At 46.4% G+C, this 22,654-nt stretch overlaps 1 protein-coding gene across 1 annotated transcript in view; it reads right to left on the bottom strand.

Moving 5' to 3' along the window:
* Positions 1-22,354, bottom strand: part of GALNT14 (polypeptide N-acetylgalactosaminyltransferase 14) — a 221,762-nt gene extending 199,408 nt beyond the window's left edge. Inside the window, exon 1 of the mRNA XM_028724478.2 lies at positions 21,383-22,354. Within this exon, the coding sequence (XP_028580311.2) occupies positions 21,383-21,508 (126 nt within the window). The 5' untranslated portion in view covers positions 21,509-22,354. The remainder of the gene's footprint in view (positions 1-21,382) is intronic.
* Positions 22,355-22,654: the final 300 nt, after the last annotated feature.

Genomic DNA, 22,654 nt, shown 5'->3' with positions numbered 1-22,654 from the left:
CCATTGACAATCATAATTTTTAAACAGCTTTGCTGCCTTCTTTCCTACGGTCGTAATTTTGGATGTATGCGATTTTAATCCAGCAGCAGCAGCTGAGCTGAGCTGAGAGATTTTCAGACTCCACACGTAAACCTTGTAGGAAAACACCCACCTTCCCCATACTTATCTGGAGAGTGCCAAATGACAGAAAGTTCCAGCAGCTGCTAAACTTTCTAACGCCTCATCTGAACTACCTGCTCCCTTCTGCCCTCCCCCCCTTTTTTTTACAAGCACAACACAACGCCAGGTCCCTGAGCGCCCCATGCTCATCATTTCCTAACGCAAACTGGCCTTGTTCAATCAATATTTATGCCTCTATCACTCACAGCTGCAACATGGAGCAATAATGAAGCATAATGGGGGTAAAATTCATTCCTTGTAATTACCAATGAAAAATTAACTGCGTATTCATTTATAGCCTATTGTTTTTCAGATATTGCAGAGAGATAGCCGAGGCACAGTCAATAGATTAATTAAGCAACCTGGGTAATACAGGCTGTACATGATTTGTCTTGAGTGTTTCATGATCCCAGCAGACTGAGAATTGCTTGACCAAGCTGGATAGCTAAATACTGATGGAATTTTGTATTACACAGAAGCAACATCATTTGGCAATGGGAAGGGGGTGGACACCAGACTCTGGCATGGAAGGCTATTCCTGCAGTTCAGTTATGTTCATGGACACCGCCTGAAAACAGAGCTTTGTACTCAACATAATCTGCTCCCGAGGTGTGCATGAGTTACAATTTTTGTAGTTTACACCAACTTAAAAAAAAGCAAAGTGATCAGCTTCACATATGTAGTGCTAACCATGGTTTAGCCTTACAAGGATGAGCTGCAGCAAGCCTTAGGCTTGTGCAATCCCCACACCCACTTCCTTCACTGGCATGGCTATGAGGAGATTGGAAGTTTCAGCACCCTTTTTAGATTACATCCAAACCCCTAAACCATGGTTTGCCGGAACTATTGTTAAGTGAAAACAAGCCGGCTTTGCAATCTATTATTTGAAGTCCGCTTATTCAGACTAACTGCTGTTAAGAATAACCACAGTTTATAACAACATAATAACAGAGCCCGTTGGATCAGACCAATGGTCCATCTAGTCCAGGGGTCTGCAACCCGTGGCTCCAGAGCCGCATGTGGCTCTTTTACATCTTTGCCACGGCTCCGGGGCGGATACTAGCGAGGGGAGGAGGCGCATTGTGCGGCCCGAGACTCCTCACTGTGGCGGGCGCTGTACTGGCTGTGACGTCGCATGGGGGCGGTGCGTGCATTAGTGACGCACCGTCCCAACGTCACCTTCCCGCCCGCTGTCAGATCGCAGCTCCGGAGATATATTTGTTTTAAATGTCGCAATGGTTTTGCGGCTCCCAGTTGTTGTTTTTTCTTCGGAAACGGGTCCAAGTGGCTCTTTTTGTATTAAAGGTTGCAGACCCCTGATCTAGTCCAACCCAAAAAGACATGAGGGCAACAGCACTTTCTTCACATGTGAGTCCCAGAAACTGGCATCTAGAGGCATATTGCCTCCGACTGTGGAAGTGGAATGTAGCCATCATGTAGCCTTATCCTCCTTATCTTGGACTTGTCTACATATCATTACTTTGTTCTAGGTATGCCAGTATTGTGCTCACACATTCTGAAACTATGCAGGAACTGAAGCACAGCTTTCACCCCTCAGTTTGTGATTCTGTGAATTTTGAGATACCACTCCCCAGCCAAATAAGTACAAAAATGCACATGCTGGGGTAAAGTGTGCATAAAAATGCATGTAACAGTGAAAACAGCATTACGGCCTAGGACCCACGTACCTATGGGACCGCCTCTCCTGGTATGCCCCACGGAGGACCTTAAGGTCCACAAATGACAACACGTTGGAGGTCCCAAGTCGCAAGGTGGTTAGATTGGTCTCAACTAGGGCCAGGGCCTTTTCAGTACTGGCCCCGACTTGGTGGAACACTCTGTCACAAGAGACTAGGGCCCTGCGGGACTTGACATCTTTCCGCAGGGCCTGCAAGACAGAGCTGTTTCTGCCTGGCCTTTGGTTTGGATTCAGTCTGACCCTTATGTTTCCCTCCCCTTATGGTTTTGATCTATGGGCTACTATTAAAATGAGGCTGCATTTTAAATTATATTTTAACCTGTATTTTAAATTGGTTGGGGTTTTTTCATTGTAATTTTACTGGTGTTAGCTGCCCTGAGCCCGGCTCTGGCCTGGGAGGGCAGGGTATAAATAAAAATTTATTATCTTATTATTATTTATTACATCAGGGGAAGATGATCTGCAAAAAAAAAATGAGTATTAGGCAAAAGTGTGTACAAGCGTTTGTATATTAGGAAATTTTACACTAAAATGCTGGTGAATTTCATGAGGACTTTAAAAAAGTGAACTGATGTGGAAATAGTGGAGATATGAATTTAAGACTAGAAATATGAAAAACAGAAATTGACACATTCTGTAATTTATTACCCGCCCTTCACCTTAAGGTCCCAGGTGACTCAATAAGGTAAACAACTCAACAACTTTTATGTCCGAATTTTTACTTCTTGAAATATGGCAACCCTATCAGTGAGAAAAGAAAGAGAAGTATGTTCATTTGTTGGATCATTAAAAACAATAATACTTCCACTGACTTGAAAACACACAAGATCAGGTCTCGTATTAACCAGCAAAGTCATGTTGATATTGGGTAGGCAGCTCAATTAATTAATGTGCTAAGAAATTAATTTTCACAGCCCGTGCCATTGGCTTAATGTGTGTTAAATGTCTATGAGAAAGATTGGTTGCTATGAAAACTACAGGAATGGAAATAAGTAAAAGATTACCAGCCACGTTCTGCTTTTATTACATAAACTTTTGTGCTGCGAATAGTATCTGCTCAGGGGCAGAAGGTGTGCTTTTCGTGCAAAAGGTCCCGGGTTCAACCCCTGACATCTCCAGGTAGGGATGAGGAACCTCCCTGTCTGGAGCCATTGCTGGTCAGTGTAGATGTGGACTCCCCAATGTCACTGCAGTTCATTGTCCCTCCCCATGACCACCAGAAGCACAATGAAACTGAGACCCCGTACGTGATGACTTGGGTTGAAGCTCAATGGGGATGACTTTTGAGTATTTGTTTATGAAATCAAAACATTTCTAGCCTATCCTTCATCAGCAAATATCCTAGGACAGAGCAGGTCCATAGCCAGGGAGGGCTGGGGGGGGGCCCTATCCCACACACTTCCTCTGCCCCTTAAAAGACATAATTCAATAATCAGGAAAGCCTTGGTTTAAAGGTCCTAGTGTCATGGTAATTTTTCCTTCAGAGGCCAAGGAGGCCTCCAAGCAACCTACTTAAGCCCATCAGCACCATGCATTCTTAATATGGCTGTTTGCAGGTAACCATGAGGTCTGCAGACATGAAAAAGCAATCAGGGAGAGATGGAGATGGAGATGGAGAAAGAGAGAGAGAGAGAGATGCTTTTTATTTCATTTTTTGTCCACAGGCCAGAGGACAAGAGCCACAAGTTTCTTTTGAGGAGAACCAATTTCTCCCAATTTGGGGTGGGGGACGGATTTGCAGGAGAAAGGAGCATCCTAGAGGCATCTGATAAAATGCATCGGAAATCCTATATGGCTAGGGTGGCTAGCGCTAAAAACTATGAATTTTTATTGATGGGAATTTAGATTTGTTTCACAATTAGAAGGAGGGAGGGAGTTAGGAGTTATGTTAATTACTTTGATTGATTGCTTTGCCAATGCTACTTTTTAGTTTATATGCAAATTATATCCAATCGCTTTACGTCTAATCATATGTGTAAGTTGCTTCATTTTCAAATATTTTATCTTATGTCGTATTATAGATTCAATTTTCTATATATAAGTTATATTACATTTATAGCGCCATTTAACAATACTATTAAGCTTTGTACATTAATAAACTGAGTGATTCATTTCAATTACAATCAGGAATCTGTGGTTTTTATTGTGTAAGCTTTACTCCCTATTCCACTGAGCTACTACTGAGCAAAATCAAATATTGACTGGAATCCAATGGATGCTGGTGCATTGCCCAGTTTTTGGTATTGTATGCACTAATGTTGATTGGCTATCCAAACTAACACCAATTAGCTACCAGGTGGAGTTTGAAATATTGGTACTTTAAAAAAAAAATGGTTTAGGACCCCTGGATGGTTAAGTCCAGTCAAAGGCGATTATGGCGTTGCAGCGCTCATCTCACTTTAGGCCGAGGGAGCCAGCGTTTGTCTACAGACAGCTTTCTGGGTCATGTGGCCAGCATGACTAAACAGCTTCAGGCACAGCAGAACACTGTGACAGAAACCAGAGCACACGGAAACACTGTTTACCTTCCCACTGCAGCAATACCTATTTATCTACTTGCACTGGTGTGCCTTCAAACTGCTAGGTTGGCAGGAGCTGCAACAGAGCCATGGGAGCTCACCTTGTCATGCAGATTCGAGCTGCTGACCTTCCAATCAGCAAGCCCAAGAGGCTCAGTGGTTTAGACCACAGTGCCACCCGCTCCCCGATATTGATTCTAGTGTACACAGATCAGTCCTATCCAACTTGGGACCAAGATTCTTAAAAGATTGCTTCATCTCTTAAGTACCCGACTGATTGGGACGCGGGTGGCGCTGTGGGTTAAACCACAGAGCCTAGGACTTGCCAATCAGAAGGTCAGCGTTTCAAATCCTCGCAACAGGGTGAGCTCCCGTTGTTCAGTCCCTGATCCTGCCAACCTAGCAGTTCGAAAGCACGTCAAAGTGCAAGTAGATAAATAGGTACCACTCCGGCGGGAAAGTAAACAGCATTTCCATGTGCTGCTCTGGTTCGTCAGAAGTGGCTTAATCATGATGGCCACATGACCCGGAAGCTGTACGCCGGCTCCCTCGGCCAATAAAGCGAGATGAGCGCCGCAACCCCAGAGTCGGTCACGACTGGACCTAATGGTCAGGGGTCCCTTTACCTTTACCTTTAAGGGATCCTGAGGGTCAAATAATCCAACCCCTGAAATGCTGGAATCACAGCTGAAGACAGACAGACCTCCAATGAAGCAGAGTCCACCATCTTCCAGTGAAGAAGTGTTCACCCAGACAGCTTGGCCCATGACCAGGAGTGATGGGAAAGACCACAGCTCCTTGCATTAAGTCCTCCTGCTACAAAATGGTTGTCCTACAGTCAAGCCATACCCCTATTCAAAGGCATCATGCAATGAGTTTGGGGTGTCTGCTAATCCTGCCTCCTGTCTCTTGGCACCTCCACCCTTCATGCTCTAGAGAACAAAGGTCCTCTGTTGGGAGCTCGCTGTACTTGTCTAGCTTCCCTGCCCCATTTGGAACCCCAGTTGTGAAAGGTTTGAAATTGCCCAAGGAGCCTATATGAGTCTCACAGGCTTCCTGTTGGCAGACTTTCTCTTCCAATCGAGGAGAATGACATGGCCAGGCATTCCGGAAGCGATGGAGGGGATGTGAAGAGCTTCTCTCTCTACCTCCACATGATTATTATTGTGTAAGGGCTTTGATGCATGAACAGGGCTCATGGAAAACTCGTTGTGCCAACACTGGCTTTCTGATCTGGAGGACAGGACATGGTCGCCTTGTTGCATAGGGCAGGGCCTCATGAACTTGGCTGGCTTTTATGTGCCTGGAATTGCCTTCCTCCCCAGCTTGCCAAGACAATAGGAGCTGACACTGGTATTTTATGAGATGATAGTCACTACACTGGCCTAAGGCAGCACTGAGCAACAAAAGCTTTGGAACGTTAAGGGAGCAGGAGATGTTTCTCTTCCTGCCTGAGGGCATCTGCAGCAACTTCAAGCTCCTATCCCTGCTGGAAGTGAAGGTGGAAGGGCTGGAGACATCCTATGCTCCAGCTTATCAGGGTAGGGATGAGAGGTCTATAGAACAGAGGCTAGAAGCAGTCCTGGAAGGGCTGTGGCTCAGTGAGAGAACATGAGTTTTACATGTAAAAGGTCTGAGGTCCAATCCCTGGCATGAGAGCCAATGTGGTGGGTTTAGAGTGTCAAACTAGGACATGGGAGACCAGAGTTCAAATTCCCCCTTGTCCATGAAGCTCACTGGGTGACCTTGGGCCAGTCACTGCCTTGCAGAGTTGTTGTAAGGATTAATTGAGGAGTAGGGAGAACCATGCAGTCCACCTTGAGCTCCATGGAGAAAAAAAGGTAGAATCAGTCAGTCAGTCAGTCAATCTCTCAGAAGGGGTGGGAGAGATCCCTATCTGAAACTTGGAAAGCTAAGTACTGGTCAGTTTTAGACAGCTAGATGGAACAATGACTTGACCTGATATATAAGGTAGCTTCCTAGGTTCCTAGGAGGTTTCTAAACTCATCAAACTCAAGTTCCATATGGGATCCAGTGATGCAGCCCAAAGAGATCCTCCAGACTACAAGACTCTGGATTGGAAAGTGAAGCACAAGTCATGCTTCCCTTGCTCTTTCATCAAAAGCTACTTAAATGAAGGACCCCCTAGCAGAAAATGGACTGCACCACACAAATTCTGGGAAGGACTGCTAGGAATTGCAAAGATTGCAGCCAACGGTTCAGAAACAACACTCCTTTAAGACCCTTTAAGATTCATCCTTAAAAACAGCTAAATAATTCGGGGGGGGGGGGTTAAGAGACAGTACGAAGAGAAGACTCCCTGGAAAAGACCCTGATGTTGAGAAAGATTGAGGGCACAAGGAGAAGGGGACAACAGAGGACGAGATGGTTGGATAGTGTTCTTGAAGCTACTAACATGAGTTTGACCAAACTGTGGGAGGCAGTGGAGGACAGGAGTGCCTGGCGTGCTCTGGTCCATGGGGTCACGAAGAGTCGGACATGACTAAACGACTAAACAACAACAACAAGAGGCAGTACAAAAACAAGGTATAGGTTAAAAAAACAAACAGGCAGATACGTTTTCATCTAGCTGGAAAAGTTGATCAGCCTATAGCAAGTTATGATACATGTCCTGGTGGTTGACAAATTGTAGAGTGGGAGGGGACAATGTTAAGAAAATGAGCCAGAAGATTCAGTGGGACCTCCTCCTTGCTGGTAAAATTTCAGGTGCCCTTAGGCAAGCATCCTTCCAGATTCCTCCTGCTTTTGGAGTCGCAGGCAGCAATCAGTTTCTGGTAGTGAGCACCAAAGGCCCTTTTCAGCTTTCAAAGAGCTCTATGAACATTTATCTGCCAGGCACTCTTTAACATTGACAATTCCTCTTTTATCTTAAGTAGAGCTAACACAATAACAACAGGACATGGCAAACACATTTCTTCCTTTAGATTCACTTTTAAAAAATTCCACAGCAAAGCAATTCTCCCTTAGCAAATATTTGCAAAATTAAAAGGGTCCTTATTTTGTTCTGTTTTTCCTCAGTCCCTGCACCTTCAGCTTAGGAACCCAGAAAGGTGTCTTACACTGAACTTACAACTGAGTCCACCTAGTTCAGTATTATCTACAGTTGTACCTTGGATCCCGAACGCCTTGGTACTCAGACATTTTGGCTCCTGAACGCCGCAAACCCGGAAGTGAGTGTTCCAGTTTGCAAACATTCTTTGAAACCCGAGCGTCCAATGCAGTTTACGCAGCTTCCAGTTGGCTGCAGGAGCTTCCTGCAGCCAATCAGAAGCCACCCTTTGGTTTCCGAACATTTTGGAAGTTGAACGGACTTCCGGAACAAATTCCGTTCAACTTCTGAGGTACAACTGTACAATGATGGGCAGCAACTCTCAAGGGTTTCAAATGTGAGTTCTTTCCCAGCTCTACGTGGAAATTTCAGGGAATGGACCAGAGACTTTCTGCAGGCAGAACAGGTGTTCTGCCACTGAACTACAGCCATTCTGACACCAACCAAACACAGGATCCAACCCTACCTCTTGAGCTATGGTCTACTGCTTTGGGGCCCTTTGGGCCAAAAAAGCAGCATAGAATCAAAATTTTCTACTGTTATTGACCACTATTATATTATTATTGTTGTTGTTGTTGTTGTTGTTGTTATTATTATTATTATTATCATCATCATCATCATCACTACCACCCTCAAGAGCCTCTGCACCTCATCCACAGAATGAAAGAAGGACAACTTGTTGGTTTTTAAATAGGGGTTTCATAACACTGACAAAATACAGCTCCCAGAATTCCTTGGTGGAAGCTATGACTGTTTGGAGTATCATAATTTTACACACATTTACAGTGTGAATGTGGCCCAGGACTGAAGGAGACATCTGGCCTGGCTTGCAGATCTCTAAAAACCAACTAACAAGCCCTTCCAGGTATCAGTCATGTGTATTACCCATTCACATCGGTCCACAGAACGTGCATGCAGATGCCTGTCCACTAATGTCCACCAAGCTGTGGTTCATCAAGGGATTGGTGAGCTACTTTTAATTTTTTTCCCTCCCTGCCTTTTGACCAACCACCTCACTCCGAAAGCAAGAGACCAGCGTGGGAGGTGGTCTGGCCAAACAGCTATAAATATGACCTCATTGCCTATGAACCTGAGGTCAGAGACATGGTCTAAATCCACAGGCATCAGAAGTGCTGCAGCCCACGAGGGCAAGCTCAGTTTGTGGCCTCTGTCCCATTTTTCTTTTTTTCTTTTCCGCTAACGCACACCCACCAGTGACAACCACAGCCTAGGCTCCGGGAATTGGATTTGTCAGCTCAATGCTGCCTGCAGAGCCAACTGCGTGCATTCCTAACAAATTAATCTGGGAATTTACTTGTAATTAATCCGGCATATCATTATTTCCTCCATGTAATTAAGTTGCTAATTTTGCTGTGTTTTGTTTTCCCCCGCAACTGAGAAGGAACCAAACTCCCCGTGAATATACAGAATACACTGTCTTTCGGTCCTTCGGGCAGTCAGAGCAGAAGTCAGGATTTCTGGGTTCCATTGCAGCATTGCAGGAGCCAGGGTGGCAGAGTGGTTAGTGTGTCAGACTACAACCTGGGAGACCGGGGTTCAAATCCCCAAGCAGCCATGAAGCTCAATGGGTGACCTTGGGCCAGTCATGGTCTCTCAGCCTAACCTACCTCCAATAGGAGGAGGAGGAGAACCATGCAATAAACGTAAATGTAATAAACGGCCAGGGGGTGGAAGAAGGGGAAAATAGATACATGATTTTATGCTCCTAATGAGATTTCAGAACACATCCCCATGTCATAGTGCTGAGTGACATTATCTGTAATGTGTGAACTTTGACGTGCCATCCTTATAGGCACATTTATTTTCAAGGTTTCTGCAAACACTTCTCTGCATGCTCACTACTTAGGCAGATAAATGCTGAGCACGGTGTTGACACGAATGACCTAAATATGATGCCGGGGGAGGGGTATTTTCCCCAGCACAGAGCGTGTAATGTGTGAACAAGGCCTTAGGCCAGCAAGCCATTGCTTGCTTTTCAGAGGTGCAGAGAAAATCCCCGCTCTCTGTGTCAACGATAGCTGCAGACACTTTGAGAAACGCTAATCTTCCTTAGCCCTGGTGAACCTCCAGCTCCTTCCAGCTCCTAAAATAGTGTTTCCGAAGGGGAGGGGGGAGTGTTTCAAAGTATGTAATGCTCACAAAGTGCTTTGAAATCAGCAGATGAAAGCTAAAGCAGAACATTACGGGGGAGCCCAGTTGATCTGGCTCACCCAAAAAAAGAGAGAGACTTGTTATATGGTTGCAGTCCCTCATAAGCTATCCAGCAGACAGGATTAATTTGACTTCATGCTAATCCCTTGAAGGCTAACTGGCTCACCTGATTACGTGCAGGCGCCACACGAGGAGACGGCCACGCCGTTCCAGTAGGCTCATTTCGTGACAGGTCTCAAAGGCTTCATTCCCTCAACCCACCCTCCCAAAATATGCCAACACTGGACCACATGCCCCACATTCGATCTGTTGTGGCTGCAGCAATAATGGTCTGGACAACAGCATTGGGTAAGCTAGGGAATTTATTCTGTAAACAACTGGCCTAAGCAAATCTTAGAACGCTGAGTGGAGAGGGAGGCAGAGCAGATTTTATGGTGCAGCCAGATTAAGCTAAACACTACAAGACATTTCAAGCAACTGAATCCTACGTTTTCCTTCCGTTTGTACATGATACGTTCTCCTGTTAGCAAACAGGTCCCAATAGTGCCCCAAAAGAAAGGGCATTGGTCAAACATTTTTTTAAAAGAAAAATAAATTAACGTGACATGTAAATCCACATTTGCATCCAGGGATTAAATGAGGTCCACATCAGGTGCATAGCTGTCAACCGTCCCTTATTTGGCGGGAAACTCCCTTATCCCAGTGCCGTGTCCCACTGCTGTCCCTTAATGATGATGTCCCTTAAATTTCCCAGGTTTCAAAGGAAGCAGCTCCTCTCCCTCCCTCCCTGCCAGCCAGGGAGGAGGGAGGCTCCAACTGTGTTGCTTGGCTGAGTTGCTCACCCAATAAGGAGTCTAAGAGCGACTGGGGGGTGGAGCTTGCATGCCTTGTGCCGACCAAATCAGCCACGTTGCCTGGGGACTCTCCTTTGCTCAGCGCTTGCCAGCAGAGAAGTGACGGTGGTTTTCCTTGCTGCGTCCCCTTTGCCAGGTTGCTGCGCTGTGGGAACCACCGCTTGAGGCTTCATTTGGCTGCTGGCTGGGCTTTCTGCCTCCTGAGGGGCGCAGAAGTTGAACATACCTTTGCCCAGAAAATCCCTTATTTTGGCTGCTGAGCCCTTATTTTCGAGGCTGCTGGTCCCTTATTTTCAAATCTGTAAGTTGACAGCTATAATCAGGTGGCTGGAAGTGCAGAAGAGTTCTGTGAGCCATGGAAAAATATGGGCATTCATAGAATTGTCAAGATGGAAGAGTCGCCTAGTCCAACCCCCTGCAATGTTTAACTCTTAGGGGAACAGAGGAAGCTGACTTATACCAAGTCATATCCTTGGTTTATCCAGCTCAATATTGTTTAAACTGGCTGTTTACAGCAGCTTCCCAAGGTTTCAGGCAAACCTCTCCATCCTACCTGGAGAGGCCAGGAACTGAACCTGAGACCTTCTTCATGCAAAGCACTGAGCTACTGCCTTTCCCCATGGCAAGGCTCACACACAGAAATAAATTCCTCCTGCAGTCAGCATCTGAATCTAGGTAGTCGTCTTGCTTGACAATTTCATATCTGCATGCAATTGACTGGGATCCCTAGGTGGGAAAGTCTCATCCATACACACAGCAGGCGCCCAAGACCTGCTGCCCCCTAGAAGCTGCTCTTGACATTACAGAGCAGCACCCGGCAAGGGTAATGGAAACCTCCTGAGCGGAAGGCAGGATCTGGAAGGAAAGAGGGCAAGTGGGTGGAGGCTGGGAAGAGAAAACAGGTGAGTGAAACCGAAAAGAGCAAAGCAGCGAAGATGGCGGATTAGGTAATTGGAAGAGAGACAGAAGGAGAGATTAAAGAAAGGCCTGGAGATTAGATTAAGAGGAGGGAAGAGGTGAGCCTGGGATAAAAACCAAGCACGCAACCTTTGCTAACCTTGCTCTCCAGAAAGGCAAAGCAGAATTCATAAAGACCACAATCCTGATCAACTACACAGCCTCTCCTGCAGCTCAGGAACGGTGAAGAGCAGGCATGAGCCCACTGGCCTTGCCTTTCCCCCGGGTTCTTCATCTCTAATTCCATTGCCTTACACCTGTTGCGCTGTGGTTTAAACCACTGAGCCTCTTGGGCTTGCCGATCAAAAGGTCGGCAGTTCGAATCCCCACGGCAGGGTGAGCTCCCGTTGCTCGGTCCCAGCTCCTGCCAACCTAGCAGTTCGAAAGCATGCCAAAAAATGCAAGTAGATAAATAGGTACTGCTCTGGCGGGAAGGGAAATGCCGTTTCCGTGCGCTGCTCTGGTTTCGGTGTTCCGTTGTGCCAGAAGCGGCTTAGTCATGCTGGCCACATGACCCAGAAAGCCTGGGGCTTGCAAATCGGAAGGTTGGTGGTTCGAATCCCCTTGACGGGGTGAGCTCGGTCCCAGCTCCTGCCAACCTAGCAGCTCAAAAACACATCAAAGTGCAAGTAGATAAATAGGTACCACTTGAGCGGGAAGGTAAATAGCGTTTCCATGTGCTGCTCTGGTTCACCAGAAGCCGCTTAGTCATGATGGCCACAGGACCCAGAAGCTGTCTGCGGACAAACGCCAGCTCCCTCAGCCTGTAAAGCGAGATGACCACCGCAACCCCAGAGTCATCCACGACTGGACTTAAATGTCAGGGGTCCTTTACCTTTACCTTTTTTCCACCTGTTGGGAGTTGAACTTGTGAGGCAGGGTGGATTTCTTAATTCAGGTAGGCCTCCCTTCTGCAACCCTATCCCTTCCAGATGTGTTGGGCTACAATGCCTATCAGCCCAGGCAAACCTGGCCAACGGTCAAGGATAATGGAAGTTGCAGTCCAAAGTATCTTGAGGGCACCAGGTCGGGGAAGGCTGGTGTATGCTCTCCGTGCAATGTTGAAATGCACATGGAGCCCAACCAAGCAGCGAAGGAGCTGTTTTGCAGCGAAAACAAAGAGCTTTGTGGCTCCTTAAAAGAGTAAGAAATTTATTATGGCATATTTTTCAGCATTCAACAATTCCTCCTACTCTTCTCCCTCTGACCTCTGACCTCTCCTGGGTGTCCCACCACCAATCCCCAGGCTCAAAGCCTTCCTCATCTGGGGGTTCCCCCCCTGGTGCCACCCACCACTCCTCTTCATCCAGCCAGCCCCTGACAACAAGGGCCAGTGGGCCCTGCTTAGCTAAGCTCTGGATGCTGTTTTTCTCAGCAAATGCTCAGAGTCATTAAAAGCCCTGCCCTGCCATTGGCTCCACCTGCTTGCAACATTTGAAGGCCTCGCCACCTTTTCCGCAGTCACATGCTCCTGCATGACAATGGAGGAGGAGAGGCTGCAGGGGACTCACCCACAAGCTCAATGGATAGCAGAGTCACATTCTCAGGCTGGGACAGTTAGTGGGATGACTGGGAGAGGTGCATTCTCTGAATCAAAAGTCCTCCTCTGGGTCAACACTGGGAGGCAGAGGACACGGCATGCAGATCCCCACTCTCGCTCTCATCTCATGGGACTTGAGATGGAAGAAGATTCATGTAAGAACCAATTGCAGTAGCAATACTTGCTCTCCATTTCTAGGAGTTGAGGCCAGATAGAACAACATTGGTTGTGCTTATAAGAAAACCCTTTGGCTTGTGTGAAGACTTACTCAAACTGAATTGATTCCTGGATAATACCAAAATATGTTTCGGATGAGTAAATAATAATAATAAAATGGGGGGTATTCTGGTTTTTATTATGTATTTTGTCTTTTTTAACTTGTATTTTTATGTTGTGAACCGCTCTGAGATCTACAGATAAAGGGCAGTATACAAATTTAATAAATAATAATAATAATAATAATAATAATAATAATAAGATTTATCATTGATGTTACAACCTTTTCCCAGATGGGTGGGGTATAAATAATAAATTCTTATTATTATTATAAATTATTATTCTCTGCACTGTGTCTACCATGCTAAATAAAGGCCAGAAAAACCATGTTAGCCAGTTACCTTTTGAATGGCCAACCTGTCTGACCAATACTTCAAACACCTATTGCCAAACTGTGTCTTAAGCCAAACCTAATTTCTTACAGCTTTATGAATCATAATATACCAATAGAAATCTGACCGGGATCCTCCAACAAGAATTCACTGGAATGAAATCATAGTTTCGTTGAGTCATAATGCTCACCATGATTCGGCATACTGAACTATGGTGCAAGAAGCCTTGGGCTCACTCACTCTCCCCATCCCCTCCTCAGCATGGCCATGAGGAGCTCACATGCTTTTGTTTCTGTTTTCAATTAACCACTACATTTGAACCCTACACTGTGGCACTGGTCAACTCTGGTTTATTGAAACAAGCTGGTTATAGAAACCACAGCAAATAATAGTGACGACTTAACTACAGTTTGTCATGGCATGGCGTAATGCTAAACTGCAGTTACCGTGAAAAGTGAAACTCCTTCCAAACTCCTACTTGTGGGCCCAGGGGAGGAAGAGAGGGATGAGGGGAGCCTCATTCACAAAAGACAGGGTGAGGGAGCCTGGTGCCCTCTGATTGCTGCTATACTCCAGCTCCCACCCGCCCCAGCCAACATAGCCAATGGTAAGGGAGGAGGGGAGCTGCGGTTTCAGCAGCGTCTGGAAGATCACAGATTCACCACCCCTGCACCAGACCATAGTTTAGTGTTACGTCCAAACAAGGCCAGATTCTCTACTGTCAAAAGAAGCACATAATTCAGATTGATTGCTGGAAGTTTCCAAAGCCAAAAATCAAACAAGTTTTCAAAAAAACAAAACAAGGCTAGGAATATAGATTCCATTGATCTCAGGGGGGGATGAAACTGTTTTGATGGAAAATTCTGGAGAGACGAAAGAGAAGCTATTTTAAGGATGCTGATTGACGGAGTTGACAGCAACATGGCCTATGTATCTTAGACGAGTAAGGCTTGATCTCCCATCTCTTGGAGAAAGAGCTCGTTGATTTGACGGACTGCTGAACCAGGCCTGTAATGAGTTCGGCAGGAAGAAGGAGATCAGGGGGGAACTAAATCTCTAACTGTTCAGTGGATGTTCTAAAGGACTGTAAAATGAAGAATCAATTCTACAGCAAGTGCTAAAGGGGAAAGGTTCATCTGAAGGAGAATTCAGTATATCATGCTCCCCCCCCCCCGCCCATGAGTTTTATTTTGTAATTTCGAAGAGTGCATATCCCTATTTACACAGAGGGATTGTTATGGTGCTAAAGGCAATTTCATCTAATGCCTTCTTTGCTTCTGTTTTCTTTAAGGACGTTAAATTCCACACATTTATCGAGAAATGCATGGTTTTTCAAAGCCTTAAAAATAGCCATGTTTGCATTAGCTGACCAACTAGAACAACACAGGTTTGCAACCTATGAAATTCCTGGGATTATTCATAAAACAAGTAACCTGTATATATCATATCACTCCTTTATGGGATGTGGGAAAGATTTTCACATAAAGCAAAATCATGAGCTACAGTTAAAATTCTGAAGTCCGATGTACTGAATGAAGTGGCTATTGCAATTAGGCTGGAGATTGAAATAGAAAAAACCTGAAAACTATTCAAGATCTTATTCTTCTCCAAAGCAAGAAGATAACCAAGAAGAATCTTTGCGGTGACTTAGTGCTCTGGTGTGCACTATGTATGCCTTTCCTTGACTCAACTCACACCCACTTTGTCAGAAGAATAAAGAAAATATCAGTGGGGAGAACTAGGTCAGGTAAAAAGTGAGCCAAGGAACTGATTCAGTCTACTTGTTCATGTGTGTTCCTCATTCCTGAGGCTAAAACCATAAATTATGTTAACTGCACATAAGCAGTTAAGTTAAATAGCCACTGATTCACTGAGCAGAATCAGTATCACAACAAACAGGACTAGGGGATTAACTCTTCCCTCCACTACTGGCTTTACAGAACTTTATTTTAACTACCCATGGGAGGTACTTGTTAAGGAGATACTTTTCTGTGGCTTCATCCCACAAGATTCCTGTGATTTTTTAAAAACCTGTAACCTCAGGAGGAGGGGAGGTCTGGCAGATGGCTGTGTCCCAAAGAGGTGGGGCAGTTCTTTAAACTCACCTCATAATCCAGGACTGGGCAGGACACACCCGGATCACAGGCCAGTTTCCCAGACTGTTCTTTCCCTCCGGACCTGCCAAACTCATGATCTCAAGCAGCAATAACTAGGGCAGTGCAAGCAATGTCCCAACACAGGGTACAAGATCATGACAGGGCCGGGGGAAGAGACACTGACTGCTGCTGTTAAACAAAAAGTGCATTTTTCATTGTGTAATATATGTATTTTCAGAGTTTATGTATATTATGATTATCATCATCATCATCATCATCATCATATTAAACCACGCCCATCTGGCTGGGTTTCCCCAGCCACTCTGGGTGGCTTCCAACAGAATAATAAAATACAATAGTCTATTAAACATTTATTAAAAACAACCTATAAAAAGAAGAAAAACTGCCCTAGAACCATAATAACTGCCCCTTACCGCCAATGACTCTGGCCACTGAGAATTTACACCTGCTGCTATCTGCACGAACTTTTCTGGCATTCTGTCCCTCCGTCACACCGAAGTGTGACCAGATGCTGAAACCAGCTTGTATAGGTTGGGGGTTTTTTTCCCTCTCTCCCCAGAGACAAGACAGACTCCTGAGAGAAACCTTGCTTCTTTAAATAGTAACATGAAAGAATCCCTGAGTGTGTCATGTTTTGCCTAACAGGAAGAAAGGTGGGAAGGAGGTGCAGGTAAGTTGGCCACAGCTCGAATTAGCGTAAAGGCGGGACCGACCGCTCTGACTCATTCAAAAGCCCAACCTTATTCCCCCCTCAAGCACACAAAAAACCCCATGAGTGGCATTAAGCATGTTCATTCATGGGTTTGGCACAAATGCAAAGCAGCACAAAACTTCCAAGCTTCAGGGATGAAAACGCTTTGAAGTCAGCAAACCCTCTCCCACACCAGGCATGTCCTTCTTTGACCACAGACGGGCTGTCAATTAACTAGCCAGAACGGAGAGGGCTGCATCCCTCAGAGCGTCTTAAGTGCTTCTCTCCAAACTGAAAAGCTGAATTTTGCTCCGGGGAAGGGGAGGAAGGTTTGTCAGAAGTGCTGAGGCAATTTGAGAGTCATTTGCTTGCTTGAGCGTTTTTCCATGTTTTCCAATCAGCTGGATCCAAATATTTCTGTACCTAAGCAATACATTTCAGCTTTAACCCTCAAACCTACTGTGACAGCCAAGACAGCCAGTTATCAACTTGACAGACACATCATCAACTTGCCCTCACACTCCCCCTGTTTAATCAATTTGGTGGAAATTTTAAGGGCAACATAATATTAGATCTTAAACTTGTCCCTAATGTGTTTTAGCAGTGGAAGTGGGAAAATTACAGAATCGCAGCCAACTGAAATTCATTTGGGGCAATAACATCAAATATGGCACAAACTATGTTAGTTATAGAGCATGACAAGCCTGTCTTCTGTGTGACGCAAGATGATGTGTGATGTAAAAATGCAAGATGGCTGCCAAAATCACTACATCTCACTCTGAAACTGAAAAATATTTATAATTTTGTTGTTGTGAGGAGCTTCCTTGTACACCATACCTGAGCTATACATGGTGCTTTGAAATCCCAACTTTGTGACTTCAAAGCACATTCTGACATCAGGCGATTAACAGCCTAGATCTGATAAGGATCAAAAAGGTTCCCCACCCCTGGTATAGAGGATTAAAGCGTAAGTTATTGAAACATTAACACACTTGAATAAACACATTCTGATACTTATGCATCATTTTAAAATGGATTGCATGTCATTTGACAGTCAGATAAAGGTATGGTTGTAATGTTAAACCACTGCTGAGCACCCTGCATGAGCTTAACCTCCCCACACACACAACATATACCCCTCCTCCGCTACATGGCCAGAAGATATTTATAATTTTTTGCTTTTAGTTAACCATGTCTTCTTTTGTCATCCACGCCATGAAGCATAATTTAACATGAATGACCGTTTATCTCAAAGCAGGCCTAGTTCAAACCATGCATTGCTGAAACCAACCAACGTTAGGGTTAAACCAATTTTACTGACCCAGACAGCACAGGAAACTATGGTTAACTAAAATGTAAAGCTTCTGAACATCTCCTCTTAGCCACAGAGGGGAAGGGAGGGGAACTGGAACACAAGATCCCAGGAAGGGGCTGGACTCAGTCACAAAGTGCTAAAGTTTAAATCATGGGTAGGTTGTTAAAATCCAACTTGCATCAACCACTGTTTGAGTGTTACATCCAAACATGGCCATTGTTTCATCCAGTCATGCTAAAAGATAAAAAGCAATGTAAAGTGTGAAAACATTTCTTTTTAAATACATAGGTGTGTGGGTGGGTGTGGGTGTATTATTTCCAATACCAAACTGCAACAATTAAAGAAAACAATTAGAGGAAATTGGCAAGAAGTAGTGAGTGATCTAACAGAAATGTGGCATTCATTATGGTGATGTCAACTCCAGCTTGTTCTGAAATTAACAGTTCTATGGCAAAGTTTACGCCAGGAAAGAGTTGGTATGAGCTGTCTTGTTTACCACCCTTGACTTTAGGGTCGAAGCTGAAAGCGTATCTTTTAGGTGCAGATTCAGATTTGGATTCAGCAGGGCTCCAAATTTGGGAAATCTCCCTCCATTGCATGTTCTACTGGTTCATTGCAAAACAGGAAGGCAAAGGCGAGCATTATCATGAAAAGACAGGTCTTATATGCATTGCTGTGATTTAAAGGCAGCCTTAAGATTTAAGCGCCCGTGTTGTTGCTTTTTTCGTGAAGACAGACAGAATTCAAGCCGTTTGACATTTGCTCAAGGAAAGGGGAAGAGCGAAGGAAAAGGAACTGTGATGCCTCCTGCAGGGGACAAGGAGGAAAGATTTTGCAGTGCTCTGCTGTTTCCTCCCCAGGACATTCCCAGACGTTGACATTAGTGGAAATCCTGATTAAGACACTGCCCATCACTTTTATTATTACTCATTTAGACTGCACCAAAGGCACAGAAATTCAGAGCTTTCCGTTCACTAACTGAATTTTTAAATCAAGCTGTAAGTTGATGTCAGAATACAGCACACAAAAATTGTCCACTGCTGTGAATCCATACTGGGCAATCATTAACCTTAGAACTGAACAAATGGGGTAACCTTTGGCAGACAGCACCAAAAAAAAAGCCATTTGTGCGCCGTGAAAAGTTATTAGAACAAGTGCAATTTGCAGACTTTTTCATTTTAAAAAGGGAGGGGAAATGACAAAGATGATATAAAGGAAATTTCTCCCCATCTCAGGGCAGTTCGGGCAGATACACTCATCACTTGATGGCTGCCAACATCCATTGATGGCTTCCATGTACAAATGTGCCAACACAGACACTGCAGATAAAACTTCTATATCATCCTATGCCACCACAATGCTATTCAACAGACTCTGTTCACGCATTCTGTTAACCCTTATCAACCATGCGACAATCAAACAAAGAAAAATCAAGTGCTGTACACACAAGTATGAGCCCATCCTCAGAAAGGTGCTTTATTTGTCATCTGCAAATGTAGGTCTGATGAAGGATGGGAAAACCTTGCACCATCACACCTTGGATTGTGAGGCCACAGGCTGACTGGCATAAAGGTAGCGTAACTGTACAGCAGGTGTCAACAACGTGCAACCTTCCAGATAGAGCTGGACTACATGCTGGCTGGGGCTGATAGGAACTGGAGTCCAACAGTATCTCTGGGCCACAAGTTCTCCATCTGTACTGGGCCAACTCTTCACATGTAGCTTATGAGTTGAAACTGCACTCCACATGCATGATCAATAAAATCATGATCAATAAATACGCCGCAGATCTGGACAAAGCAGCCAGAAGAATCTTAGTGAGTTCTAGCCATCACAGAAACAGAGAAAAGTTTGCTTAAGTTCCATATGCTAGTAAGAATACTTTACATCTGAGAAGTGCTTCAAATTATGCGAACGACATAGAAAGAATGCAGAAATGTCTTCAGTGCAGACTGTCTAGCCCCATCTAGGCTGACATCGATCAGGACTAACTTAATTAAATGGGTTTGCACTACAGAGTAAAAGTCCCAGAAGAGATACATTAAAGATAAGGACCCATGAGAGTGTGCATAGGATCCCAACACTTATCAGTAAACATGTACATGACCAAGCTGTGAAGCATTCTTTAAGGTAACAGTGTTTTCTTATGAGAATAAAAAAAAAAGTATTTGTATCTCATGTTATGCGAATGCTGTCAATGTGGAACTGAAAATGGAAGTGAAACACTTTTATACTGAACATACTACAGTTTGGAATGCATCCCTTGCAAACATTTTTGCTGCAGGAAAGAAAATGGTAGAGCGATGATTTTAATATCAAACGCACACTCTTGCCAGTCTGAGTTTTAAATTCAAATTACAGATCTGGGAAATCAGGGGGGGGGGGGAGAGAGAGGGTGTGGGGACACAATTTAAACGTCATTCATTTAACCATCCAAGACAGCAATAGGTGCTATTAAACTGGAGAGTTTTCAACGCATTAAGACCGTTTTCACAAATGGCACTAACAATTGCGTTCCCGCTGTTCCCACTTCTGCAAATTTGAATGTGAAATCCACATTTCATTTGGTTCAAAAACTGGCTCTCCGCCTTTCTCCTGTCCCAAAGCATCAGAGTTTACAAGCGACTCCATTCCACACTCAAAAGGCTTTAGCATCATTTGCTGGGGGGGGGGGGGGGGAGTTGAGAGGAAGGGGAGAATACAACCCCCCCCCCCCATATACACTCCAAACAAGTGCTGCACTTCAAGGGGCAGGACGCATCATTCTTGGATGAGGTTTCTGGCTTCCACCCAACCTAAACGCTCCTTATCTCCTCCTTTCCTGATGCCAGATGCATAACTCGGGGTCCAATTTGGAACGGAGTGCCTGCCTTGGGTTGCTGGCTTCAATCTTTGCTCAGCCCAAGCGAGCCAAGAAACCAAACCGGATGGTCTTACGCATAAGGCTACATTTAGATTTGTGAGTTGGCAAAAGAAAAAAAGAAAACAGGTGGAATTCATGTTCCACTTTCCATGTCCTTGAACCTAAACATTAAAAAAAAAAAAATCGCCACCGTTTCTAGAGGTGATGGAGAGGATGGCAGTAGCAGTCGCCTAGAGTAAGTCATCAGCGGCCGTTTTGTGAAGAACTGCCTCGCCTGCCTCCCTCCCTCCGTTCAGTCTTTTTACACTTGGCTTAGAGAGCCCTCTTCCTCTTTCATTGGGAAGCCGAGAAAGGAGGCGCGCTTCGCTCGTGGAAACTGTTGCAAAGAAGTTGGAACCCAAGCTCGACTCGAGCAAGACGCTGGCCGGCAAGCAGGTGTCTGTCACCACGTGGACTTTGCAAGGCTGAGGCGCTCAGCACCGAAACAACTTGGCCGCTTTCCAATGCATATGGAGTGTGTGTGTGTGTGTGTGTGTGTGTGTGTGTGTGAGAGAGAGAGAGAGAGAGAGAGAGAGAGAGAGAGAGAGAGAATGCGCGCCTGTGTGTGTGTGTAGGCGCGTGTAAATGCATGTTTCATTCGCTCCCGGCCAGCTTCGAAGCCACCTCTCCAAAACGCCTGGCACTGCACACAAACCTACATAAAGACACTTCAAACCCAGCCATGTCTCTATTTCCCACTCCGTCCAATAACAGACTCGCGCGCACCCTCCGCCGCTTCCCCTCGAAGAAGTCACAGAGAGAGAGAAGCGCCAACTTACCTTCGGCGTCTGCCCTTCGGCTCCCACCACTTCCAACTTCTTCCTGGTCCCGAAGAAGAGCAGCAGAGCCGCGATCCACAAGATCCCCAAGACAGACAGAGCCAGCCTCCGGCTCAGCCGTCGCATGGTTAGCAGAAGGAAGAAGAGGAGGAGGAGGAGGAGGAGGAGGAGACGCCGCGTGGGGAAAGTCCTCTCCGTCTTTTCCGCGAGGCAGCCAGGCGGCGGGGAGAGGGTGGAGCCGGCCGGCACCCTGCCTCCCACTACGGGCGGGATGAGTCCCCGCGAACCCCCGCTAGGGGCATGGCGAACGAGCCCGCCTCCAGCAGGAGGAGGCGAAGGGAGTCCCGGGCCGTCTTCCCTGCATGGGGCGAGGAGGAGGAGGAGGAGGAGGAAGCCGGCGTGGGAGGGGCCGGGGGTGGAGAAACTGGCAGCGGGGGGTCCTCCTCCTCTTCCTGATCGCGACGCGCCGGGAAGCGGCAGCGGGCGCTCCTGGGTGCCCCTGCGTCGTGGCTCTCCAAGGCAGGGCGTCCTTCCCCGCCTGGATCCGCCGGAGACGAGCGGGGACGAGGAGGCGCCCGCTTGACGCCGACTCCTAAGCCGATCCAGCGCTTCGCCTTCCCGCTGCCTCCCGATCGGCCCCCGCCCTGGGGAATAGGAGGGGCGCCCCCCGAAGAAGCAACCTCCCGCAGAGACGCCCCTGCGGACTCGCAGGCAGCGCGCTCGGCGCCCTCCCGGGTCAAGCCTGCCCGCCAGCCGCTTGGAAGCCGCTTTGGAGACGTCGCTCCCGCTGCCACGGCGCTCGCTCTGCTCGGCGGCTCCCTGCGAGGCCGAGGTCGCCGCGGCTCCGCGAAGGCTCCGGCGGGGATCGGAGGCAAGCGAGGGGCGGGAGCGCGGCGGCGGCGGCGGCGCCCCGGAGTGCCGGGCGCCCAGCTGGCTCCGGGCCGCGGGCAGAGTTGGCGGCTGGCGGAGCCGAAGGCGAGCGCGGCCCGACGGCGCGGGGAGGGAGGCGCCGCACGCAGCAACTTTGGAGCGTTTCGGAGTTGGTTGGGCGAGGACTGGCCGGGCTCGCCGCCGGAGGGGGGCGGCGGGAATGGGCTCTCCGCCTGTGCCTTGGTGGGATGGGGAGGCAAATCCTGAGGCTGCAGCGGCCCCTACACAACCCTTAGTCCCATAGCACTTCTTTTTAAAACGCAATGCCAATTTGTATTAATTTTGTAAAAGGCAAGGCTGCAAAGCGTAAATAGCAAACGCAGGAGAGAGAGCCCTGGAATC

Source organism: Podarcis muralis, chromosome 3 (assembly GCF_964188315.1).
Source record: "Podarcis muralis chromosome 3, rPodMur119.hap1.1, whole genome shotgun sequence".
NCBI classification, from domain to species: domain Eukaryota; kingdom Metazoa; phylum Chordata; class Lepidosauria; order Squamata; family Lacertidae; genus Podarcis; species Podarcis muralis.
The sequence above is the reverse complement of the archived record's forward strand: the minus strand, read 5'-3'. Positions and strand labels throughout refer to the sequence as shown.